The sequence below is a fragment of the Festucalex cinctus genome, chromosome 18, assembly GCF_051991245.1.
Source record: "Festucalex cinctus isolate MCC-2025b chromosome 18, RoL_Fcin_1.0, whole genome shotgun sequence".
NCBI lineage: Eukaryota > Metazoa > Chordata > Actinopteri > Syngnathiformes > Syngnathidae > Festucalex > Festucalex cinctus.
Genome location: NC_135428.1, coordinates 11,057,570 through 11,083,787, shown reverse-complemented (window position 1 = coordinate 11,083,787; position 26,218 = coordinate 11,057,570). Strand labels below are relative to the sequence as shown.

Genomic DNA, 26,218 nt, shown 5'->3' with positions numbered 1-26,218 from the left:
CTGCTAGCCAATGTCACATGACCAAACCCAGAACAGGTGAATGTGACTTGCCCTTTTTAATAAAGAACTTTGTTGGTGACATGTAAACAAGTGACCTTTCACAAGATTCAGGAATGCCACAATATAGTAGATGATTTTATTGTCAAATTGTACATTATATCACATGTTAATAGGTTTGTACTTTTTGGGGGAGGAGCCATTTGAGAAGGGGGGGGGGGGGGGGGGGGGGACACACACACGCTGTGTCAGTCCTCCTCACGCACGATGTAGCTTTTGGAGGCCGAACGAGCCATCTGGCGGGCGAGGTATCGATCTCTGGCTGAGCTCAGTGTCTGCTCGTTGGAACGTTTGGCAAACTTGTTGACCTTCGTTTGGCCTTCATCCTTGATTGCCTGACCGTTCTCTTCGCCTTCATCCTTTGTTGCCTGACCGTTCTCTTCGCCTTCATTCTTTGTTGCCTGACTGTTCTCTTCGCCTTCATTCTTTGTTGCCTGACTGTTCTCTTCGCCTTCATTCTTTGTTGCCTGACTGTTCTCTTCGCCTTCATTCTTTGTTGCCTGACTGTTCTCTTCGCCTTCATCCTTTGTTGCCTGACTGTTCTCTTTGCTTTCATCCTTCGTCACCTGACCAGTCTCCTCCCTGTCAACTTTCTCTTCTCCTGTCGTTTCCTTCCTGTCTGCTTTGTCCTCCTCTTTGTCTTTGTCCGGCTTCCTCTTACCGTCTCTTTCCCTCGCTCTGTCTTGGTGTCTGCTTCTGTGACTCTGGCCGTCTCCATCGCGGTCTCTCCTCCCGCCGCGTGACTTATCCTTCTCTCGCTCTTTCTTCCTGCGTGCGTCTCTCTCCTCTCCGTCGCTGCCTGACGACGCCGACCTGCGTCTGTAATGGCGCTTGGACTGAGAGGAGGATGACGAAGTATTTCTGAATCCGTGCTTCTCCTCACGCGCATCTTCTCCGTCACTTCCGGGACTTGTCGTTACATCGCGACTCGTTTGAGATGTTTCTGGAAAGCTTCCATCTTCCGACTTTTGGCTTCTGTGCAAGAGACACGAGAATGTAATCATATGTATAATGAATAACGTGCGTTTGCAAACATACTTGTTAGCCGAGCGATCTGGGATGGCTTCCTCTCCTACAGTCTGGTTGAGAAGATGTCTGTAGAACCCGCTCAGATCTTTTTGTTTCCTCACGTCCAAAGCAGCTGGTGAGATAAAAAGAAATGCTTCCTTCATTTAGCTGCAAGGGGATAAAATGTCAACTCCATTTGATATTTGTCTTTTTGTGGAAGTGGTACACATGCCGGGTCTGACCTTCGATGGCAGCCTCCCGCCTCTCGCGCTCCTCTTCCTCCTTCTGCTCCTGCAGCTTGCGCTTGTAGGCCGACGTGACGTACGCCTCCTTGTCGGCGAACTGGCTGCCCTCCGCCTCGCGCTCCTTCTGGATCTTTCGCTCCTCCCGCCGCTCTTGCTCCTTCTTGCGGCTGTCCACCGCCTTCATCAGCTGATGAATGTACTTGGGCTGAAAGGGCAAAAAAAAAAAAAAGTCACTCAATGGAGTATAAAATAAAACATCACACAGGTTGGTTTGAGTGACGACATGACCTTCCTCTCTGCCCCCGACAAAACTTTTTTACTGTTGTCCAGTCTCTGCTTTTGGATGTCATCGTACACGGCATCGTAGTCATAAACGGTGCTGTCCTCCTCCAGGGCCTTCCTCATCTCCAGCTGAGTCTGCAAACGCATGTCAGTCACGTCACAAGGTAAGACAACACCGAGCAGGTCTTGTCCTCACCTGCCTCATCGTCTTCTTCTTGGCTGCTTCTTTTTGCAGACTCTCGCCAACAGTTGCCTGACTCAGTACAAGCAATTATTCAGATCTCATTTTAAACCAGCTGTGATTCATTCAAAATACACAATGGTGGATTGAATGTACCACCTCATCATCTGAGTCATCCCCAAACACAGACAGTTTCTGGAGATGTGTTGGCTTCGTCAAACTTTTCTTCTGAGGCAGGATGAGCCCGTACCTGAGTGAGTGCAAAAGAGGATCCTCAAGAAGAACGAAAGGTCCAAAGTAGTATTCGTTGTAGTGGGGATCCACTACAACGAATCAAGTCATTGGTACGGTCAATTTGGAAACAAATTCTCTGTTGAAACGTGACAGCACATCTGTGCTTCTACTTCTGCTGAAACGAGCAAAAGCACACGTTAGCCCCATTAAGCAAATTTATATATATATATATATTTATATATATATATATATATGCTCATTTTTGCGGTCTCTATTTTGCACATCGTTAGCTGGATTAGCATGGTAGGTAAACTATTTCCTGCTTCGCCACGGACAAAAGTAACTAACAGCTATAAAATCAAGTCATCCATTAACAATCTTTTAAAGTCCTAAACTACCCGCTAAAAGTCGATTTGTGTGTTAGCATCTCTTAGCTCGTACTTACTGTTTAGCAGGCACCGCCATCTTTGTTTGCGCGTGCTCAACGCTTGCGGCAGATTCGACACATTTGTAATTCAGCCAGGTTGTCAGAAAAAAAAGAAGCAAAGTTATATTCTTATTTAGTATGTCCAGTAATAGCAAATAAATAATTAGCAACATAAAACTTGCTATTTTCATCCAATAATTAGTTCTGACCCGGGTTTCTTAATGTGTAGTGAAAGTGCGACGGCTGTGAATAATCCACATGACGAATGATTATCAACGAGTATATATATATTTTTTTATTTTAGTTAATTTTCTCAAGGAATTTGATGGACGGGTGATTTACCTGGCTTTACGATGACGTTCCAGATATTTGTGACTAATATAAACGCAACAAGGAGATAATGACGATTGTTGAAACGGTAGTTTTTATTATTATTATTATAATTTTCCACTAGATGGAGCCATACTCATCCACAATGCACAATTACACATGCCATGTCTGAATAATATTGTCTTCCTGTGCATAGTATACGCATTGTATCATATCGATGTACGTGAACATTTTTAATTTGGTTTGGTATGTATGTAAATGCATTATGTACAGTGCTTTGGAACTTATATTGTGATTAGTCCCTATACACTTGGTGTGGGTTAGTTACTGTCTTAAAATGTATCAGTGCAGTGTGACGGACGTTTGCATGACGAACGTTTAATGAGGAAGTTTATGTTTTGGGGTTAGGCTAGTTGCTAGAGCGCATGCGCGGCTTAGCGGCAGCAGGCAACGGGCGGGGAGAAGCCGTCGAGCAGTCAGTCCAACGAGGTCCACCATCAGCCGGAGTCCCGAGCGAGCCTGCCAGCCAGCGCGGCCACCGCCATGGAGCGGCGAGGGGTGCGATGACGGGAGACGCCGACTGAGCGCCGCTCACCTGCTTCCGTCTCCCGTCGGCCATTATGATCTCGGTGCTCAGGTGTCGGCGTCCGGCTCGCTGAATGGCGCTGGTGACCGTGCAGCGTTCCCCGACCCCCAGTGCCACCTCCAGCCCCTGCGTGTCGGTAAGTAAACCTTCCTCATCAGCCTCTGTGCGCGTCTTCTTCAACGCGTTTGTTTGGAGGATTTTATTTTCGCGGCTACCTACTTTCACAAATGGGCTCGCCTTTGTACTCGTGCGCATGCGCCAACACAGCAGCTCGTCGCTTTGCAGTCTGCTTAGGAGCACCATAAACTCGTCTTTGCACGAATAGGAAGGTAGTAAACATGATGGTGTGCTTTTGGTGTGCCTTTGGTTGAAAGGTGAACAGCATTTGAACAGAATATTAACAGCGTGCTTGTGTTTTGCTCCCTTTGGGAGGAAACTGAAGGCACTTCCGGTCGGTGGAATCGCCTCGGGTCTTCAATCAAAAATGCCAACTGTTAATTCCACTTGCGTCATCTTTTGTAAGACAAAGGGGCGAACGTGTCACTAGTTTTGTGGTTTCCTCCCCGCGTTGACGTTCGTTTGGCGTCGGAAAACCTTTTTGCGTGTGACTCCCACTTCCTGTTTGTCTTGAGCGCGTGCGTGCAACGCAGGGGAGCGGATGCTCGGGCACGTGCACGTCCTTAACGCTCTCACACACGCACCTTGTCATCATTTGAAATTCTGTTTCTTCACTTAGTCATTTCATTTGAAAAATATTGTAAGGGGATATGAATATATAGGAAATAATGAGATAAAGGTGAGCTGTTGCAGGGTAAAACTCATTTCTTTATTTGGAACTTGCTCCTCTGTTTCCATACTAGTCCCTCCCACCAGAAGTTCCATTGAGATAAGAAAGTTGATAGAGAAGTAGGATGATCAATTTCCTCAATGTCATTGTTTTGGAGATGTCACATCATTCGTCACTGGCTGGAATATTGCAGTCACCACAAATTTCTGCTTACTGCTTTACATTTCAAGTGAGATGACTTTAAAGTCAAATACAGTATAACAAATGTAATGTTATCCTTTAGAATCGTGAGTGGACCTGCCTAAGCGCGTCTCCACCTATCACACCCCCTTCACTTGCAGCGTATATTTGTAGCAACTTGTACTATGGAACGCCCTAATTGTTTTCCTTTTTTTCCTTTCAGGAGTGTGGCAGCGGGGAGGATGACCGGCGCTCTCAACCTCGCAGGTCAGACATTGGGGTGTCAGTGTAGCTTATTGTGTCTGTCAAAAGTAGTTTTTCTTTTTTTTTGGGGGGTGATGCACACGCACAAAGCAGTGACAAGAAGCACAAACGTGTGGGCAGGCGGGGGCATGTGTTAATGTGGTTCCGGATGTGCACGCTGTCCTCTGCTCACTCTGGAATCCCGCTCGTCCTGTTCCAATCTGCTCGCAGGCTCCTGTCAACAAATCTTTTCTTACTGTAACCAACTATATGAACAATATTGTTACAATACTGACCCCCCCCCCATCTTACTGGCCATAAAAGCAGCACATGCGTCGTCAATCGTCCAACAAGGTGAAACCCGGCACGGATCAACAAGTGTGGCGGCCAAGTGTCCCATGAACTTCCTCACGCTTTGATTTCACAACCTTGTTGTTGTTGTCCTGTGAAACGGCATGCCGGTTGTCAGGTGTCGGATGTCAGCTGACTTGTTGCCACAGAAACCTCCTCAACGTTGTCTCTCAACATACCAGTACCTCAGAGATGTTGCTGTGAGATGTGAAGTGAGTCTAGACACCCGTGGCTCCTCCCCTTTTAGTCAAGCGCTGACAGATAAAACGTAAGGACAGTTGACCACTGCCAGGCAGATGTCTCATGAACTTTTCTTGAACGCCCTTGGAGAAAGTCTGCTAGTCTAGGTGAACCTTCAGCACCTGCGACGCCCGACAACTCGTCCTCCCGTCTCGGCCCGTCTTTTCCTACTCAGTAGACCAGCAATGCCTCCCGCTGTTGTGGCCGTCTCTTGCGGGCAAGTGTGTGTGCGTGTTCACATGCTGGTCTCTGCTTTCCGGCATATTTTAATCTTTCTTCTTGGATTTTTTTTTTGTCATGATTCATCAATGTCCTAATTCCTACAATGATCCTGATAATTCTGGTGTTGTGTGTTCAGCATCAGTGAAAGTTTCCTGACCGTGAAAGGGGCGGCGCTCTTCTTGCCTCGGGGAAATGGCTCCACATCCTCTTGCGGATCCCGCTTCTCACAACTGCGCAGCAAACATGCAGGTGAAGACTATGTGCTCTTATTTGCTTAGCACTGTGGTGTGCAACGTGTGGCTCTGGAGCTACATGTGGCTCTTTAGTGCCTCTTCGGTGACTTCCCGTTGATCTCTTAAAAAAAAATAAAAAAAATAAAAAAAATAATAATAATAATAATAAAAAGATGTACCGTAATTGCTGGACTATAAGGTGCACCTGATTATAAGCCGCACCCAGGGGGCTAGCTAGCTGCATAGCAGAACATCAGTCGGACATTTTTAGACAAAAAATGAGCTCAGAATAAATTAAACACGACAAAATGACACTATTTAAACACAAAACGTACTTATCCATGGAGAACAGCCATGGTAGAAGTCCCAGAAATAATGTCCAAAAAGCATATCGATGTGACAACAGGCAAGCGTGGCTGTTGTTTACAAATAGGACTATACACTGTTGTTATCGGGTGAACTCAACTCAACTCAAGTTTATTTATATAGCGCTTTCAAACAGCCTGAACTGTCACAAAGCTCTTTACAGAACACAAAAAAACCCAAACATAAAACATTAACACTAATACAATCCAAACAAATCAACATTCTTCCATCCCTACATACACTTTGATGTTTGAAGCAGTTTTTAGATGAAAGAGGACAGAATCCTTTCAGCAGTTGATCAGAGACGTGATCTCAACATGCATGACGTCACACACGTTTGCTACAAGCTACGTTTGCTTATAAGCTAGCTCATAAACAAGCAGTCGCTGCGTTCGCAATGAGCACCAACTCTGCAGCGTGAACCCCACGTGATCTCGTGGTCTGTCGAGAGCAGATTTCCGGACACGCAACGCACGCGGTGTGAATTGCAAGTCCTTGCGGCTTTACTCTTACCTTTTCTGCTCGAGCGCCCCTGGCGGCCGTCAGAAAAAATGCATAAATTAGCCGCATCATTGTATAAGCCGCAAGGACAAAAATCCCGAAAATTACTAAAAATGTACACAAAATTGCCAAAAATGTCAAGTCAGATGTTCCCCCCTGGTCTAATTAGCCATGCAGTCTTAAGAGGCTTGCAAGGTGTGGACAACTATGAAGTTTATTTGTTTCTTCTAGGAGACATCCAGCAGCATCTGCAGACCATGTTCACTGTCCTCAGACCTGAGGACAACATCAAACTGGTGGGCACGCGCACACACACTCATCCTTGTACATATATCTTTGTGAGGACATAATGCATTTCCTAGACCCTTACCCTAACCCCAACCATAACCCAATTCAAACCTAAACTCTAAAACCAAGTCTTGACCTTCAAAAAGAGGTTTTGCAAAGTGAGGACTGGCCAAAATGTCCTCACTTCACAAAAATGTCCTCATTCTGTTGGCTAAAGACGTATTTTGGTCCTCACTATGTATTATGTACAAGAACACACACAACGTGAGGTCGGGTGTCAGCCGTGCGCTTCCCAATGCAGGCGGTGCGACTGGAGAGCGCCCACGCTCTGACGCGCTACATGGTGGTGGTGTCCACCAATGGCAGGCAGGACACGGAGGAGAGTGTGGTCCTCGGGGTGGACTTCAGTCCCGTGGACAGGTAAGCGGCGTCGGCGGCGCGACACGCCGTCGTGTGTCGCACGTCTCGCCACGTGACTTGTGCTCCGCAGCTCGTGCTCCGTGGGATTGGTTCTTCCGCTGTGGAGCGACACCATGATCCATCTGGACGGAGACGGGTATGGCCATCATCATCATCATCCTCATCTTGCTCTTCATCACCGTGTCTCATCTTCCTCACAGAGGCTTCAGCGTGTCCACCGACGGCAGAGTGCACGTGTTCAAGCCCGTCTCGGTGCAGGCCATGTGGTAAGTCCGCCCTCGCCGCCAAGCGGGTCCTCCCAAACGTAAGCGCGGCGTCCTGTTCCTCACAGGTCGGCGCTGCAGTCGCTGCACAAAGCCTGTGAGGTGGCACGCTGTCACAACTACTTCCCGGGGAGCTTGTTCCTCACCTGGGTCAGTTACTACCAGAGCCGCGTCTCGTCCGACCAGGCCCGCATCAACGAGTGGAACGCCATGCAAGACCTGCAGTCGCACCGCGCCGACTCCCCCGTGCTCTTCTCCGACACGTGAGTGCCGTGCGGTTGCCCGGTTAGTCCCGCGACCTGACGCGAGTGCCTCCGTCGGCAGGCCCACGGAACGCGAGATGACGGAGCGCCAGATCAAAAGCAGTTTGAGGGAGATCATGATGCAGAAGGATCTGGAGAACATCACCTGTAAGGAAGTGAGTCACGCCGTCATAGCAACACGTCGGCCAACGGGAATCACGATTTTCCAAAAGCAAGGCTCAAATTTCAGCCATTTGAAATGTTATTGTTGGGATCTTCTGCATAACATTGGAGTGAGTGCAACTGTCAACATATATATTGAAATAAATGTTTGTTCCTCATTGATATCTTTTTGTTAAAGGGATACTTGACTCATTGAGCCATTTTCAATAGTAAAAAGATATTTTGTGATAACTTCATTATTTTTCATGAAGAGTTAATACCTTTTAAAAACATGTTTTTTTTGGGGGGTTTGTTTCAGTATACTCACTCACACAAACACACACATGCAAACATGGTCTCCCAGGTGGGGAAGTGAACTTTCAAAACAAATTTTGCCACTTGCTGTTGACTGAAGATGACATCATCCGTACTCAGGAAATAGGTAACAATCATCGTCAGTTTGCTGACCAAACCCAGAAAACAGGTGAGCCGTGATCGGTTGTTACCGATTTCCTCAGCACAGGTGATGTCATCTTTAGTTGACAGCAAGTGGAGAAATGTGCACAAATATTACATTTTTACTACTGGAAATATGTCAATGAGGAACCAGAAAAAGAGTTTTTCTATTATTCCGTTTGTCAAATTAATCAGCCAATTATTTTGTGATCAGATTTTTTTTTTTCTGCCAAATAGTTGAATCCCCCCAAAACAATCTGTATCATTTGACTCCTATTGATAATAATGAGTCCATAGCAGTCCGACATGATTGCAGCCTGAGAATGTCTTCATTTATTTATTTATATTAATAAAAAATAAATAAATAACCCCTGCATTATCCCCTCCCAATTGGCAAAGCGTATCCTCTGTCCAAACTTTTTTTCTTCTTCTCCGTCTGCAACTGCAAACCTTCTGACATGTTGGTCAACTTTACTGAAGGTTTACAGCGCCGTCTGCTGGCAGCTTGCAGAAGATTGATGTCTTTTTTTTTTTTTTCTCACCTGTGTTTCCCGCAGATCCGCACGGAGCTGGAAATACACATGACTTGCAACTTGCGGGAGTTCAAGGAGTTCATCGACAACGAGATGATCGTCATTCTGGGCCAGATGGACAGTCCCACGCAGATCTTTGAGCACGTCTTCTTGGTAGGGCCGCCCGGCAAATCCGACCGGGCAACTTGAGCACTCGTTCCTGCTGAATTCAGCTAGCGTATGACTGCGCTGCATCAAACTAGCTCGATCAATGAAAGGATCATGAAATTAACTCATTAGCTCCCAAAAACGTATAAGTACGTCATATTTTAAATGTTTTAAGTGTCCCAAAGACGTATTTATACGTTTTTTTGTTGTTGTTTTTTATGCCAGGGCATAGAGAAGGCTACAGTCTATCTACTGCAGAAAATGGTTGAGTGGCAGCAGAGTATAAGATATCAACCAGGCCGTGTTAAAACAAGCCGATTTCCCCACAATTCTAAGCAGAATTGTGAATAATGATGAAACTTAGCTATGTTCTATTGCTAATTGCTGCACAGCGGAAACAGATAGGAATATACTTTTTTTTTTTTCTGATAAAAGAAGAGACTAATCTCTCTTTTGGTAGGTTTCATATATTTATAGCAAGAGAACAATATTTCGCGGGCCTTGAAAAATCTGTCAAAATCCAGGAAAACACTTCAGTGAAAATGGTTGGGAGTAAATGAGTTAATAACTTGTGGCGAGTGACTAATGTGGAGTGTCTGTTGCTCTGCTTTTTTTAGGGGTCCGAGTGGAACGCGTCCAATTTAGAGGAGTTGCAGAACAGCGGGTGAGGACTCAATCCACAGATGACTTTTGAGCAGACGTTAACTGGAGTCTGTCACGCAGAGTCCACTACATCCTCAACGTGACGCGGGAGATCGACAACTTCTTCCCGGGCATCTTCGAGTACCACAACATCCGCGTGTACGACGAGGAAGCCACCGACTTGTTGGCCTACTGGAACGACACCTTCAAGTTCATCACCAGGGCCAAGTAAGTCTCCGTGACCCGCTTGCGGGTCGTTGGGAAGAATTCCACGGCTCACGCCGGCGCTCGCTCGCAGGAAGAACGACTCTAAGTGCCTGGTGCATTGCAAGATGGGAATCAGCCGCTCGGCGGCCACGGTCATCGCGTACGCCATGAAGGAGTACGGCTGGGACCTGAGGAAGGCCTTCGATTACGTCAAGGAGCGCCGAGCCGTCACCAAACCCAACCCGTCCTTCATGAGGCAGCTGGAGGAGTACCAGGGCATCCTGCTGGCCAGGTGAGTCGCGTCGGACCGTTTGCCGCCTGTGTTAATTGGCACTTAACTTATTTACTCGCAACCATTTTCACTGAAGCAACCCTCTTCGATCCCGGTTGTTTTACTGGATTTTGACTAATTTTGAAAGGCCCACAAAATATTGTGTTCTATTGCTATAAAAACATATTACCTACCAAAAGAAAGATTACAGTCTCTTCTTTCATCAGGAAAAAAAAAAGTATATTTGTATCTGTTTCCGTTTTGCAGCAATTAGCATTAGAATATAGCTAAGTTTCATCATTATTCACAAACCTGTTCAAAAGACTGGGGAAAAGAGCTTGTTGCAACAAGGCCCTGGTTGAGCTCTTATACTCTGCTGCCACATGCTGGACGTTTTTTGTCATAACTACCATTGCTTCAACCGTTCTCTGCAGTAGAGAAGCTGCATCAAAGTCTATGCTCTAGCATTAAAAACAAACATATAAATACGTCTTTGGGACACTTAGAACATATTTATATGTTTTGGGAGCAAATGAGTTTTAAAGGGGAAATCAAACTTAAACATTTCTTGACAATATATTATATGTGACCTCACTAGTCTAACATGGCATTTTGATTGGTATTACATTTGTGCAATATGGGTCCTGAAGCAAAATCCAGATGTTTTTATCCATCTCAGGGGGCGGCCATTTTGCCACTTGCTGTTAGTGTCGACTGAAGACGACATCACAGTTGCTCAGTGCTCAGGCAAGGACCATTCACAACTCGCCTGTTTTCTGAAGCTGACAGCAAGTGGCAAAATGGCCGCCTCCTGATATTGATACAGCTGCTGGATTTTGCTGCCTAACTAATATTCTACTAACACAATATTAACCAGAAGCTGCAAAAACATTTTTGTCATTTTATTTTTTTTTTTTGGATTAACTTCCACTTTATTATAAAGTGTCGCTAAAAAACATCCTGTTGTCCCGCAGCAAACAGCGGCACAACAAGCTTTGGCGTTCTCACTCCGACAGCGACCTGTCCGAGCACCATGAGCCTTTGTCCAAAGCGTACCCCCAACCGCAGAATCTGGGCCTCTCGGACCCCCGCGACCAGGCCGCCACCCCTTCTGGACCCTCCGTCAAAGAGCTGCTCGAGTCGCCGGGGCCCATCCAAGCGGCGCGCGGCGCCCGCCGGGCCGACATCCCGTCTCGTCCGCTCAGCTCGCCGCCGTGCAACAGCGTGGTGGCGGCGCCACCTGACGCTCTTTCCCCGTCGTTCTCAAACAGTCAACGTAACCCCATGGAGGAGGCGCGGCATCCCTCCGCCACGCCACTGCCGACGGCCGCCGCCGTGATGCCCGAGCTCCCCCGCGCGGACGCCGTGACGGTGGTGCAGAGTGTCTCGCTGGGGCAGCCGCACCCGCCCGCCACCCTTCACCACCTGCCGCCGTCGCCCCCGCCCAGCTCGGCCCCTGAAGCGGAGATCGGCTGCTCCGCTCCGCCGTCGCCCGTCCGTAAGTCTGATCGCTGGGTTGCGGACATTTCCGCCGGCGGAGATACCCTCATGTCCCCCGGTGCCGTGTTTGGGAACAGCGACCACATCAACTTCTTCAGTGCCAGGGAGAAGTTCAAAGGGATGGCGCAAGACGGCGGCGGCGCGCCGCGACAATCCCCGCCTCCTGCTGATGGCCTCACTGGCGAGGAGAGCAAAAAAAAGGTGAGACTTAACGTCACCATTTAAAAAAAAAATTAAAAATACGTAGTGCAAGATAAATCAAACTAAAATGTGGTACACACTAGGGATGCAACGATAACTGCAATATCGTGATATTGCAAAACTAAAACTATCACAATAAACTATCACCCAAAGTCAGGTTGATTTCCATTTGTTGCATTTTTAGCACCCTCTGGTGGCTAGTTTTTCAGTGTAGTTTAATTTTCAGAAGTGATGTTTTGGCCCTTCTATGTTTAAAATCCACGCTGATCATCAGATGAAGGGGAACGTAATATGCTTGTGAACAGTCATTATGGAACTCAATGTGCATTAGTAAGAAAGTGCCTAAATATTAGAGATTGTATTTTGTTTATGTGCATTGATTGCTGTTATGTACAAAAGCATAATATTTTTTTTTGTTGTTTTTTTTTATTTTTTTTTTTCGTATAAGCTCCTTTTTTTTTGTACAATATCGTAACTTTTTATAATAGTCTCGCTATAACAATTTTGCATCCTCGCTGTATCGTGGATATTTTTTAGTGCAATTTTACATGCATATTTTTTTTTTAGTAATGTACCTATTTAATAAATTTATGAAGGTTTAAACATTGAGAATGTTTAAACAAGAGAGAAATGTAAGAAAAGTATATAAATTGTGTGTTGAGGGCTTTTAGAGCCTTAAAACATAATATAAAACATAACGCTAACCACTTGACGGATGTCTTTTATTGCGGTTATTTTTTGGAAACTAACCCCAGCGGAAAACAAAGGGAACACTGTATCGTCATTCTTCCCACAATATCGTGATAACTATTGTATCGTGGGGTTCATATCGTGATAAGACGGTATCGCGACGTTTGGGTAGCGTTACATCCCTAGTACACACATGAGTGAAATGCATCGCGCCACACAAAGCATTCTGGGAAAGCTATATTTAGAGAAATATATTTACAGTTAGACTCAAATCTTGTTTTTCCTTTGGCGCAGACGGTGGCCCCCGTGCAGTCGGATTCGTCCGAGCTCGGCCAATCGGAGCATGCAAGCCAAGAAATGAGGAAGTCCGAGCAGGAAGCGGACAATTGTTGTCCGAATGCAAAACAGGAAGTGAAGAACGGCGAGGAGGAGGGGCCTGCTCTCGACAGGGATTGGACGCGAGGTTCGGTGCGTCGCGTCACTCGGCAGCTGGAGCGTCGGATGAAGCGGGAATGCCGTAGCCCATCGCCGCCCTCGTCCCCGCCATCACACTCAGGAAGCCCCTCCTTCTCTCAGCGCCGCCCTTCCACGCAGCCAATCACAGCCACCGCCGGCGACTTCCTCCGTCTGGACGCCGCATCGGGACCGGCGGGCTGGGGCGGCGTCATCCTGAAGGAGACGTGGGAGACGCTGCGCCAGCTGGGCGCCTTCCTGCAGCAGGTGAGCGTGGGCGTGGCCAGGACCCATCGCAAGCGGGGCGGCGCACAGAGGCGCGCGCGTGAGGCGGAGGCCCGCCTCCGCCGGGCCGGCCTGACGCCGCCCTCGCTGATGAAGCGCTCGGCCTCGTTAGCCAAGTTGGGCTGCTTGGAGCTGCTCGCCGACGACCTCACCGAGTGGGAGCTGACCCGCGCCGACTCGGACGCCGCGCCGTCGGCCTCCTCCGCCGAGCCGCCGGTCAACGCGGGGGCCGACGACCCCAAAAAGCAGCGCGTCCACGACACCCCCCGCTCGACGACCGGCGCTGCGGAGATCCCCCGACGCTTGTCGTTCTCCTCGCCCGCTCAACCGCTCGTCACCTCCAGGCAGCAGTACGGAAGAAGTCACCCTGTCAGGCGCCTCAAGAAAAGCAGCGCGCTCTACCACACCATGTAGACGTGCGCGTCTGGCGATACAACAGCAGTGCCTCTTGCCTTAAGCGACGTGACCTTTGAGGACGTTTGAAGGTGAAATGACGACACATTCCCTCCTCTTCTTCTTCTACTTGATGTTTTCAGATTGCAGCTGATGTTTGCTGGAATGGCTCTGACCCTTCAGCTGTTGTTCTGCTTGCCAATCAAAGTCAGGTCATGTGTCAGGCCAATCAGGAGCAACTTGTTTGTTCAGTTGTTATTGTTGTTTTTTTGTTTGTTTTTTCCCCGAATCGACTTTTGATGACGTCGTACCTCAGAAGCACGAGCTGCACACCCGAAATGTTCCGCCTCCCTCATTAAGTGCTAATGCCACTCAATACGTGTGCGTGTGTGCACATGCTCAGTGCACTGGGATGTCATGTGACCTTTTAAGTCTTTTTACATTTTTTAATACCTTCAATTTGTGAGATTGGGAAGCACAATGTTTTTTTGTTTGTTTTTTATACATGTGTGTGTGTGTGTGTGTGTGTGTGTGTGTGTGGAAAGTGAAGCTTCTGAGTGTTCTGTCATACATGCACTTTAATCTTTTTGTTTGATGTGGTCCATGAGCTTGCTACTTGCTGAGTCATGTGACAGTAGGAAGCATTTAGCCGTGTGTATGTGATCCTTTTTTTTTTTTTTTATTTAAAGCTATCAGTCTAAATGTTCTTTTATATCATGTCCTTCTACTGTGAACATTAAATGAACTGAAAATGACAAATTATCTGGATTGAGTGCAATGCTTAAAAAAAAAAAAAAAAAAAAAAAAATCACCAGCAGCCTTCTTGCGTTGCCATTCACTAAGTGATTTCTCAGCGTATCACATTATTTTCTGTGTTTGCAGTGAACATGGCAAAGTGCGTGGCGTATGCTTGTACCAAGAAGTCTGGGAGAAGTTACATGCGCATCTCGTCACTAGAAATGTTCTCTTCTATGGTATATCACAGAGTGCTTCGCAACAATTTGTCTTGTTAGAAGCACCAAAAAATGAAAGCAAAGCCCATCAGGAAAAAAAATTGCTGTAAAAATGTAAACCTAACCTTAATAATTCGCAATTCTGAGACAATATAGTGTGATTAGTGAATGCAAACAGTCAAGTTGGTTCTTTGAGAGGCTCTCATGACTCCCCAACAAGGATCCTGGTATAAAGCACGTCTGATAGTTGAACAGTTGACAGTGAGAGTGGCAACGCAAGATGGCTGCCCCCTGGCTTCAGCCAGGATTGTCTTCAGCGTCAGACGTCAGTCCAGCTCTTTAAATAATTGCTTTTGGCGCCACCTGCTGTCATGATAAGACAATTGTGATGGGAAGGATTTCTTGATTAGACTGAAACAAATGTAATTTTAGATAATTTTATTATAATTACTGACAACAAAAGGTATATTTCATTTAAGAAAATTCCTGATTTTCTTGTTTAAAAAAAAAAGACAAGTGGTCAAATTTATGTATACATTTAATTTTTTATAATTAGATTACTTAGAATTTTTGTGGCGGTAACTACTGTACACAATGTTAATTTAAATAATGGGTCTTTTTGAACAAACCGAACAAGAAAACCTTGCAGCTGATAGTCAACCATCAACAGCTTGTGCTGTGTGACTATTATGTGTCTCACCTCCTTCCCAAGCATCAAGGCCTGCAGGCTCGCGGACAGTGACGTCCCCTTTCCCTGAACACAAGAAGCTGCTTCCAAAATAGACGGTCACCCAATCCCCCATGCACGACCCCCCACCCCGCACACCCCCCAGTCCAGCCATCGTCCTCGCTCGCCGCCCGCCTCTGCCCCCTCTTCTGTCTTTGTGTAGGGACACACACGCAGTCGTCTCAGCCGACCCGCGCCAGGCAGCGAACCAGAACTCAGAACCACAGCAGTCAGGGTAGAGGGGTCTCCCCAAAGCGTGAGGTGAGCTCCTTGTGTCCCGCATTTGTCTGCGCGTGCGTGCGTCGCAGTCGGGAGATAACCTGTTGCAAAAATCAATATTTTTAAATTGTGAGTTTTTCTTTGCTCGTCAGTGGTCTAGATGAGCAACGTTTGATATGTGAAGCCCTCTGCGACTTTTTATTTGTTTTTGTAATGACACGACTTAACTTCAAACTAACAAGGAAGGTCTTGTATTGATGCCCCCAATTTGCTAGAATGAGCACTGATGTTGCGCGTGGACTTGAACGCACCACAGTGGACTGGCTCGGTCCCGGGACTATTTAGGACGAAGGTCTGGCAGGGTAGGTGGGGGGGCGTGGCAATGCACCAGCATGTCTAAATTAGGAAGGGGGCACTCGCTCACGGGACGGGGGAGGAGCAACCTCATTACCTGAGGCTTTTCCTCCAACGTGAATATTTTTTTTTATGTGATCTCATCCACAACTCGGCCCACAGCTGTTGAGTGATGTTGACATGCGCAATGAACATGTTTGATGAATGTTGCAATCTTCCAAAACACTTTGGAGTGTTGCCACACATGATGAACGCTTGCGTGCAAAGTCATCGGGAGAAAGCAAATGTCTTGAGGATGCTCTCATCTCGTTTTCGCCCACAAAAGACTTACTGTGTGAGTGCCTTTGAACGTGTTTTTGTTGTGTTGAAGCCAATGTGAGCTGGTGACAATCATCTATTAATATCTCAACTTGTAACAGGCGCTGATCCAGACTATCTTTAACACCTGGCGCCACGGACAGTTTACACAACATACACGAGACAAAACAGGTCAAAAGGCACAAAAGAAAAGAAAAAAAAACAAGTGAAGGACATGGGTTGGAGGAAGAAATTTGGGGCAGTCAGGGCATGTGCTAGAAACTAAATCGCACAAATCACAAAAGATTGCTAGCTTAATGCTAAGCCATAACTGAAAACACGATAGACGGGCTAAGGAATAGCATCTATGTAGCCATTTTAAAATGGGTTAAGCCAGGGATATTTCAAAAACAAATATAGCAATTCATTGGATTTCTTTCAGTAGTTGTGAAACTCTTCATTTTTGTCTGCATGACTGTTTAATAGCACCCTCTGTGGCCAAGGAGCAAAATACACTTGTATCTCAAGGTACCACTGTATACTCAACAAAGGCGTTATAGGCCTTACATTTGTCTAACGTCTATCCTTCATTTGTCTAGCTAGAGTATGTCAATTTGCCGAGCATATGTCCTCCATTTGTCTTGCGTATGTTCTTCATTTGTCTAGTGTATATCCTTCATTAGTCTAGCTAGCGTATTGTCCTCCAATTGTCTAGCGTATGTCCTCCATTTGTCTTGCGTATGTCCTTCATTTGTCTAGCTAGAGTATGTCCATTTGTCGAGCATATGTCCTCCATTTGTCTTGCGTATGTTCTTCATTTGTCTAGTGTATATCCTTCATTAGTCTAGCTAGCGTATTGTCCTCCAATTGTCTAGCGTATGTCCTCCATTTGTCTTGCGTATGTCCTTCATTTGTCTAGCTAGAGTATGTCCATTTGTCGAGCATATGTCCTCCATTTGTCTTGCGTATGTCCTTCATTTGTCTAGTGTATATCCTTCATTAGTCTAGCTAGCGTATTGTCCTCCAATTGTCTAGCGTATGTCCTCCATTTGTCTTGCGTATGTCCTTCATTTGTCTAGCTAGAGTATGTCCATTTGTCGAGCATATGTCCTCCATTTGTCTCACGTATGTCCTTCATTTGTCTAGCGTATATCCTTCATTAGTCTAGCTAGTGTATTGTCCTCCATTTGTCTAGCATATGTCCTCCATTTGTCTCACGTATGTCCTCCATTTGTCTTGCGTATGTCCTTCACTTGTCTAGCGTATATCCTTCATTAGTCTAGTTAGTGTATTGTCCTCCAATTGTCATGCGTATGTCCTTCATTTGTTTAGCGTAAGTCTACATTTGTCAAGCTAGCGTATTGTTCATCGTTTGCCTAGGGTATGTTTTTCATTTGTCTAGCGTATGTCTACATTTGTCGAGCTAGCGTATTATCCTTCGTTTGTCTGGCGCAGTGGTTCTCAACCGCGGCCCTCGAGTACCCCTATCCACCTGTTTTCCATGTCTCCCACAGCCAACACAGGTGTTTCAAACAATCAGCTAATCAGCAAGCTTTGCATGAAGCCTGATAACGATCCTCAGCTATGTTGGCTGACGGAGACATGGAAAACAGGCTGGATAGGTACTTGAGGACCAGTGGTCTAGCATATGTCCTCCATTTGTCTTGCGTATGTCCTTCACTTGTCTAGCGTATATCCTTCATTAGTCTAGTTAGTGTATTGTCCTCCAATTGTCATGCGTATGTCCTTCATTTGTTTAGCGTAAGTCTACATTTGTCAAGCTAGCGTATTGTTCATCGTTTGCCTAGGGTATGTTTTTCATTTGTCTAGCGTATGTCTACATTTGTCGAGCTAGCGTATTATCCTTCGTTTGTCTGGCGCAGTGGTTCTCAACCGCGGCCCTCGAGTACCCCTATCCACCTGTTTTCCATGTCTCCCACAGCCAACACAGGTGTTTCAAACAATCAGCTAATCAGCAAGCTTTGCATGAAGCCTGATAACGATCCTCAGCTATGTTGGCTGACGGAGACATGGAAAACAGGCTGGATAGGTACTTGAGGACCAGTGGTCTAGCATATGTCCTTCATTTGTCTAGCGTATGTGTTTTGTTTTCCACACTTTATTGATCTAAGCCCAATATTTTACTTACTTCTGAATGGCACCAGATGGAGATCTCCTGCCATCTGGTGGAAGAGCATTTAGCTGTTCTGCCTGTAACTTTTCAGATGAATAAGGCAATAAATGTAGGGCCAATAAAGTGTTGTTATTGGAGACAAGATAACGTCCAAGAAGACACTCAATACGTGTACACATCCCATTGCAACAAAGATGCCTTTATAACGATAGCAACCGAAGTTTTGAACGTTGTTGTCTGTGACTTCCTCCCCTCCTCAGTCTCCGCCCCCCCTGCAGTCATGAGTCGCAGCATCGTGCGGCAGAGCAAGTTCCGCCACGTCTTCGGCCAGAGCGTCAAGGCCGATCAGAGCTACGATGACATCCGCGTTTCCAAGGTGACGTGGGACAGCTCCTTCTGCGCCGTCAACCCCAAGTTCCTGGCCGTCATCGTGGAGTCCAGCGGGGGCGGAGCTTTCCTGGTCATTCCCCTCGCAAAGGTCAGCGCACAGTTTCCGAGAGATCTCAAAATTGAGGGTTGCCATTCAGGAGGCTCATGACACATGTGGAAAAGTCCCCTTTCAGTGCCTCATCACTCGGCTATAAATACTCTTCTTTCGTGTCTGTTGTTGACACATGTTCACAGCACACAAAGGGGTTGTCATGGTGGACATGCAGCATACAAATGAAGGACACACGACCTTGTAATGAGGAGTTTTTACCTTGATGGGCTTGAGCTGAGGTTGTGGTGTTTTGCAGATGGGTCGCGTGGACAAGAACTACCCTCTTGTCATCGGACACTCCGGACCCGTCCTCGATATCGACTGGTGTCCCCATGACGATAACGTGTTGGCCAGCGGCTCGGAGGACTGCACCGCCATGGTAACCAACAGCTGATTGTGTGTGTGTTTCCATATTATCATTGTGGGGACCGACATTGGGAGGCCCCACAAGTCCAGACCTCTTTTTGAGGAAGACTTTGTTTTAGAGTTTGGGTTTGAATTGGATTTTAGTTGGGTTTAGGGCAGGGGTGTCAAACATAAGGCCCGCGGGCCGGATCAGGCCCGTAAAGGGGTTTAATCCGGCCCGCGAGACGACTTTATAAAGTAAAAAACAAAAAACAAAAAAAATTTTAATGCCAGACCAATAAATCAGCCGGCCACAATCAAAACATAAATTCGTAATTTCACAAGCATTCTTCAGATGAGCAATGCAAGTCGTACACAGATGTCATTATTTTAAAGTAACGGTTTGTTTCAATTTTTCTTAAAATGTTTTTAAAAAATCTCAGACCAACAGATGTGTAAATACGACACAAATTCAATTACTGGCGACACAAATACATATGACAAGAATTAACATCCTTATCACTTCATTAACTGCGCCATACATTGCATTCTGGGAAAAATATATATGCAAAACAGGTAGATTTAACACATCCGGAACTCATACAGGCAAAGTGTTGCCGTGTCCCATTGGCATTCGTGTTACTTTCTTGGAACAATATATTATAGCTGAGCTCCGTAATTTAGGGCTGGCCCACAAATAGCAAAAATTTGCGTAGAATTGACGGCAATTGTTTTTATGTTATATACCATTGTTTTACTGTTTCTGCCCACTTGGTCATATATTTTCCTCCACGTGGCCCCTGAGCTAATATGAGTTTGACACCCCTGGTTTAGGGGAAGAATTAGGGTTAGGCAAACAGTTGTGATGGTGAAGTTTAGGAGAAGGGGTTAGGAAATGCATTATGTCAATGGGATGTCCCCACTTAGATAGTAAGACAATGTTTGTGTGTGTGTTTGTGGACCACAAATTGGAAAGTGACGTGCGCAACGGCATTGCTTTCTTTTGCATAATTGTGCCATCTGCAGGTGTGGCAGATTCCCGATCACTCACTAGTCCGCCCCCTCACTGAGCCCATTGTGGTACTGGAGGGCCACTCCAAGCGCGTCGGCATCGTCAGCTGGCACCCGACCACGCGCAACATACTGCTCACTGCGGGTACAACACGCACACACACGTGCACACGATCGATGCGGAATTGTGCAAATGCGCCCCTTTCTGTTCGCAGGGAGCGACAACCTGATCATCGTGTGGAACGTGGGCACGGGGGAGCCGCTCATCTCCATGGACGACCACCCCGACCTGATCTACAGCATCAGCTGGAACAGGAACGGAAGCCTGTTCTGCACCACCTGCAAGGACCGCCGCCTGCGCGTCTGCGACCCGCGCAAGGCCGAGGTGGTGGCGGTGAGTGGTCCGACGTGAGCGAGGGTGCCGGTGAGGCCGTTGCTAACGCCAGCCAATGACCCCCTCTAGGAACGCTTGGCTCCTCACGAGGGCATCCGACCCATGAGGGCCATCTTCACCAGAGACGGGAACATCTTCACCACAGGATTCACCAGGATGAGCCAGAGGGAGCTCGGACTCTGGGACCCGGTACGCGAAACTTAGCATGAATAGGAAATGATGTAGATGTGAATAAATTAATACTATGCATGTTTAGAAGCGGGTGGATGACTGGTTAACACGTCCGCCTCCCAGTTCTGAGGACTCGGGTTCGAGTCCGGGCTCCGGCCTTCCTGGGTGGAGTTTGCATGTTCTCCCTGTGGCTGCGTGCGTCTTCTCCTGGTACTCTGGTCTCCTCCCACATTCCAAAGAAATGCATGGCAGGTTAATTGGGCGCTCCGAATTGTCCCTGTGTGCTTGTGAGTGTGGATGGTTGTTTGTCTCTGCTGGCAACCAGTCCAAGGATTACCCCACCTAATGCCCAAAGCCAGCTGAGATAGGCTCCAGCACCCCCCGCGACCCTTGTGAGGAATAAGCGGTCAAGAAAATGGATGTTTCGAAGCAAATGTACGGAAGCGTGAAATTGCCAATGTGGAGTAAACATTTTTTGACTCACGAGTATATTTGAACATACTCACAATTAAACATTTACTTTCCCATAATGCGACAGACTTGCGCATATACATTATGGGAAATTCTGCTATGTTTTTAGCATTTAGCCTACAAGTATGTTTGAACATACTCGCATGTACTAATGTATTTGTGAGTGAATATGTTCGAACGTATTTGCGAGTACGTTCAAACATACTGAAGGACTGGCAAGTACGTTTGAACGTACTCGCAAATACAATCAAACATATTCGTGGGTACGTTCGAACGTAGTTGTATGCTAAATGCTACAAACAACATATTATTTTCCCATAATGCGGCGGGGTATTGTGTCTTGACTTGCGCATTATAGACAAAAGTTAATATTTTGTCTAGAATTAGATACTTTCATTATTTTTCACGTACAAATAGTACCTTTAAAAACACATTTTGCAACTTGCTGTCGACTGAAAATGACATCACAAAGGGCTCAGATAACCAATCACAGCTCACCTGTTTTCTATGTTTGGTCATGTGATATTCACAAGCTGAGCTGTGATTGGTTACCTTGTGATGTCATTTTCAGTCGACAGCAAGTTGCAAAATGTGTTTTTAAAGGTACTAATTGTAAATGAAAAATAATGAAAATATCACATTTATGATAGGCAAAATATTAATATTTGACTGCCAAAAATGGCTTAATAAGTAAAGTATCTCTTTAAATATGTTTGAACATACTGGCAAATACGCTCGAATGTCCTCACCAGTCAAAAATGTTTACTGAACATCAGCAGTTCCATGATTCCCTACAAATGTGAAGTCAGCCATGTTGTTTGTAAAAAAAAAAAAAAAAAAATGGTGTTCAATGAAATTAGTCGTCTATATGAGCAGTTCCAAATATACTCTTCATCTTCCTCAGACCAATTTTGAGGAGCCAATTGCACTATTGGAGTTGGACACCAGTAACGGCGTCCTGTTACCGTATTACGACCCAGACGCCAACATGGTCTACTTGTGCGGAAAGGTAAGCAGTGGAGCCAAGCACATATTTGTGGCATAGTTATGGTTTCTCATTATGACTTTGAACACAAAAAAATGCATGAGAGCTCATATTAATCCATAAAAAAAATCAAAAAAATCAATTTATGTTGAAATTAGATTGTAATGAAAATTGATTGCAGTATCTCACTGTTAAAAGTGAAGACATTGCAAGAAACAGGAAGTTGACACTATTAGACTTCGCGGGCCACATAAAATGATGTGGAGGGCCGAATCTGGCCCCCAGGCCTTGGGTTTGACTCCTGTGATTTGGATGGACGAGTTGCACATGGAATGTGTTGCTTGACGGCATTGTGTGTGCAGGGAGACAGCAGCATCCGTTACTTTGAGATCACCGAGGAGCCGCCCTACGTGCACTACCTCAACACCTTCAGCAGCAAAGAGCCGCAGCGGGGGATGGGCTTCATGCCCAAAAGGGGCGTGGACGTCAGCAAGTGTGAGATCGCCAGGTGAGGCCACGCGGCGAGCGATTGATCCACAATACCGCCAGATTTGGCACATGACTCAACAATTTGCGTTTGTGCGAAGGTTGTACAAGCTGCACGACAAGAAGTGCGAGCCAATCACAATGACCGTTCCCCGAAAAGTAAGTCCCGCCCTACCCAATCCGGCCTATTACTCACGGCGAGTTGCCGTACAACTGGCTAACTTGCTGAAATGTCGTCGGGCAGTCGGACCTCTTCCAGGACGACCTGTACCCAGACACGGCCGGGCCGGAGCCCGCCATGGAGCCCGAGGACTGGCTGGAGGGCCGCGACCAAGACCCCGTGCTGATATCCATGAAGGAGGGCTACGTGCCGCCAAAGAGCCGCGAGCTCAAAGTGTCCAGGAAGAACCTGCTGGACTCCAGGCCCGCCACCCGCCGCAGCATGTCCACGTGCGATGCCGCCAGCCTGCCGGTCAGTCCTTCAGTTTGCGGCAGTTGTCAGGATAGATCAGGGGTCTGCAACCTGCAGTTCTGGACACACACGTGGGTCTTTAGTACCTCGCGTGTGGTTCCCTGTGGATCACTTAAAAAAAAATGTAGATTTAAAAAAATATATTTTTTTTAAAATATTTTTTTTAACATTTTTTTTTTTTTTAGATAAATGAATGAATTTGCATAAAAAAAAAAAAGAATGATTAAATATTCAAAACAATGTCAAAGTCCAAATTTGTAAGTTGTCAGAAAAAGGCGATGAAAGGCAGATGATAAGGTTCTTTAAAAAAAATACCTAAAAACGTCTAAAAAGTGACCATAAAATTTCCAAAAGGCAGAGGAAAAACATAAAATTACCATAACATGTCTTTGGAATTGCCCAAAACGCCAGAGAATTGAATAAAAAGGCAGAAAAGAAAACGTTCAAAAGTAACAAAAAGTAACTCTAAAGTGTCCAAAACAAAAGAAGAAATCCCCAAAATTACGATAAAGTGTTTACAAAATTGCCAAAAATGTAAAAAAACAACAACAACATGATTTAATAAAAGGCAGGAAAGAAAATACTCAAAAAGTAACCATAAAATGTTTAAAAACAAAAGAAGAAATTCCAAAAATGACCATGAAATGTCCACAAAATTTCCAAAAATGTCAGAAAATTATTAGCAGAAAAGACTGAAAAAAATTGTCAAAAAGTAGCCATAAACTGTCCCGAAAAAATAAGAGAAGCAGAAAATTACCACATAATTACCAAAACTATCAGAAATTTGTCAGAAAGGCAGAAAAAGTCTATAAATACTTGATATGAAAAACTGTGGCGCTCTAATTAGCTCTTCGCCCCTCGTTAAATTAGTCTACACTAACACACTGTTTGCTTCATCACAATCTTAAAATATTTTGCAGCTCCAGACATTTCTTTTGTGATTTTATTTGGCCTAAAATGGCTCTTTTTCAAGGAAAGGTTGCTGACCCCTGGTATATAGATCAACAAGCAGAATGAAAAGAAGGCAAAACGATGTTTGCGCCTTCACGGTTGCCCGTTTCATATATTTCTCCTTCTCTATCCTTTGCACCAAGTGTCTGGCCTTCAACTTTTGACTTTTCTTTTCTAACTTGCCTTCTGTCGCTATCCTCCTCTCCTTGTCATCCCCTTGTTTCTTCTCCTTTGTCTCCTCCTCTCCTTTTGTCTCCTTGCGTCCTTATGTCATCTGTCCTGGTGTCTCGTGGCGCAGCCTGAGCTGCTGCAGAGGCTGCTGGAGGAGATCCAGCACCTGAAGGCAACAGTATTGTCCCAAGAGAAGCGAATCTGTGATTTGGAGAACAAACTGTCCCAATTTGCCAATGGGATGGCCTGACGGGGGTGCACTCTTGCGCCCCCCTCCAGGAGCGCCCCTGATGGACGCTTTTGAAGTGTTGTGCAAAGCTGCAGTGGCAACGCAGCACGGTGCTCCGAGGTTAGCAACGTGCTGGAACAGAATCCACGGCGCAGTACGACAACGCAACAGAACTTAATCCCAGACAGCGCTTTTGGTCCAAACGGGGACAAGGATTGAAGGTTTGAGGGACACGCTAAACTGACAAAGTGAAGGAAAAGGGACAAAAAGATTCCTGCTTGGAAAGTACACAACAACAAATGTTTGAAAAAGTAACAAGCCTTTATTTTTGCTGAGTCAGCTCTTCTCACAATCCTTCATGACAATTTAATGTAAATAGACAAAAAAAGGAGAGAAAATGTGTTCAATCCATAGCAAGTTGTCGTGTGTGAAAGAGTTGACACGCAATGTCAAAATAAACTTTTTTTTTTTTTTTTTACTTTTATCTCCTGCAACAATATGCTCAATTGTAATTAAAGTTTCTCTTCTTTATTTATTTACACAAGTTGATTGGTAAGAAAAAATGCCTGCAAAGTCTCAGTGTTACGAAGAATACAATTTGCGATCGTATTATTTCTGCAAAGAGCAAAGTCGGCGCGGCTCCATAAAATGATGTGGCGAGTGTGACACCTGTGCTCTACAGGGTCTTCACAAGTTGAATTTGGCTTCAGTGGCCATCAGGTACTTTTTCACAGCTTATTTACTACAATGATAGAACATTTCCATCCAATCAGCAGCATTTTGTAGTTAAATTAGACAAATGCATCGTTTTATAAAATGAAAGCAGTCCTTCAAAAAGTGTACATTGGTTGTATATGTCAAACTTATTTGGAAAAGGGTTCATTGTGGGACGTGAGAGTTTTGTTCGTATGTTATTTTCAAATAATCTTTAAAGTGGAAGTCAACCTCAAACATTTATTGACAATAAAAGGTTATATTTGACCTAACTAGTCTGAACATCACATTTTTATTAATATTACATTTGTGGAATATGAGTTATGCAGCAAAATCCAGCTGTTTTTATCCATCTCGGGGGCAGCCATTTTGCCACATGCTGTCGACTGAAAATGACATCACTGTGGCTCAGGTAAGGACCAATTACAGATTACCTGTTTTCTAGGTAAGGACCAATTACAGCTTACCTGTTTTCTGTAGTTGAGCTCTGATTCGTTGTTACCTGAGACCTGAGCTGTGATGTCATTTTCACTCGACAGCAAGTGGCAAAATGGCCGCCTTCTGATATGAATAAAAACGGCTGGATTTTGCTACTTGACTCATATTCCACGAACATGATATTGCCCAGAATACCGTATTTAGAATACATTATTTTCAAGAATTTTGGGGGGGTTTGACTACCCCTTTAAATGCTTAACATTGGTAGTACTTGAAACTGCAGTACTGGATGTTGGCCACTAGGGGAGGAAATCCCCCACAGGCCACACGTTGGCGTTTCACTTTTGATTTTTATACGTTTCAATTGATAATTTATTTAGGAGCTGTTTGTCTTCAAACATTAAGGTAAACTTTTTATATTTGCGATTCATTTTAATTAAATCATTATTTAGTTTAAAAAAAATCACAATTACGGGAAGTGTTGAAAATGATACTGGATGGTAGCTGGATGGTAGCTTGCAATCATTAATATTTGTCACAACCCCGCCTTCTGTCATTTACAATAAAAACTTCAAGCAAACTTAACAGT

At 45.5% G+C, this 26,218-nt stretch overlaps 3 protein-coding genes across 9 annotated transcripts; 2 read left to right on the top strand and 1 right to left on the bottom strand.

Moving 5' to 3' along the window:
• Positions 1–122: 122 nt before the first annotated feature.
• nsrp1 (nuclear speckle splicing regulatory protein 1) lies at positions 123–3,508 on the bottom strand. Of its 2 annotated transcripts, XM_077504756.1 has the most exons (8): positions 3,360–3,506; positions 2,453–2,494; positions 1,933–2,023; positions 1,789–1,845; positions 1,599–1,727; positions 1,308–1,515; positions 1,096–1,198; positions 123–1,032 (listed from the first exon to the last, which is right to left on the bottom strand). In XM_077504756.1, exons 2-8 carry the CDS (start codon positions 2,470–2,472, stop codon positions 246–248), a joined length of 1,395 nt encoding a protein of 464 aa, XP_077360882.1. In that variant the 5' UTR covers positions 2,473–2,494; positions 3,360–3,506; the 3' UTR covers positions 123–245. The 2 variants fall into 2 exon arrangements, with proteins under 2 accessions (XP_077360882.1, XP_077360883.1); XM_077504757.1 differs by lacking the exon at positions 2,453–2,494 and having other exon boundaries at positions 3,360–3,508.
• Positions 3,163–14,385, top strand: ssh2b (slingshot protein phosphatase 2b). Of its 4 annotated transcripts, none has more exons than XM_077504753.1 (15): positions 3,163–3,486; positions 4,541–4,584; positions 5,510–5,622; positions 6,705–6,769; positions 7,063–7,181; positions 7,252–7,317; positions 7,382–7,447; positions 7,513–7,707; positions 7,769–7,862; positions 8,862–8,990; positions 9,602–9,648; positions 9,708–9,854; positions 9,925–10,125; positions 11,079–11,805; positions 12,790–14,385. In XM_077504753.1, exons 1-15 carry the CDS (start codon positions 3,424–3,426, stop codon positions 13,645–13,647), a joined length of 2,934 nt encoding a protein of 977 aa, XP_077360879.1. In that variant the 5' UTR covers positions 3,163–3,423; the 3' UTR covers positions 13,648–14,385. The 4 variants fall into 4 exon arrangements, with proteins under 4 accessions (XP_077360879.1, XP_077360881.1, XP_077360878.1 ...); XM_077504755.1 differs by lacking the exon at positions 3,163–3,486 and adding an exon at positions 3,609–3,679; XM_077504752.1 differs by lacking the exon at positions 3,163–3,486 and adding an exon at positions 4,247–4,366.
• Positions 14,386–14,639: 254 nt separating this feature from the next.
• Positions 14,640–25,512, top strand: coro6 (coronin 6). 3 transcript variants are annotated; one of them, XM_077504819.1, is made up of 11 exons: positions 14,640–15,567; positions 18,571–18,788; positions 19,048–19,170; positions 20,163–20,292; positions 20,363–20,541; positions 20,611–20,730; positions 22,088–22,192; positions 22,531–22,676; positions 22,756–22,813; positions 22,899–23,126; positions 24,376–25,512. In XM_077504819.1, exons 2-11 carry the CDS (start codon positions 18,591–18,593, stop codon positions 24,496–24,498), a joined length of 1,410 nt encoding a protein of 469 aa, XP_077360945.1. In that variant the 5' UTR covers positions 14,640–15,567; positions 18,571–18,590; the 3' UTR covers positions 24,499–25,512. The 3 variants fall into 3 exon arrangements, with proteins under 3 accessions (XP_077360945.1, XP_077360943.1, XP_077360944.1); XM_077504817.1 differs by having other exon boundaries at positions 22,899–25,512; XM_077504818.1 differs by lacking the exon at positions 14,640–15,567 and adding an exon at positions 16,140–16,213 and having other exon boundaries at positions 22,899–25,512.
• The last annotated feature ends 706 nt before the right edge of the window (positions 25,513–26,218 follow it).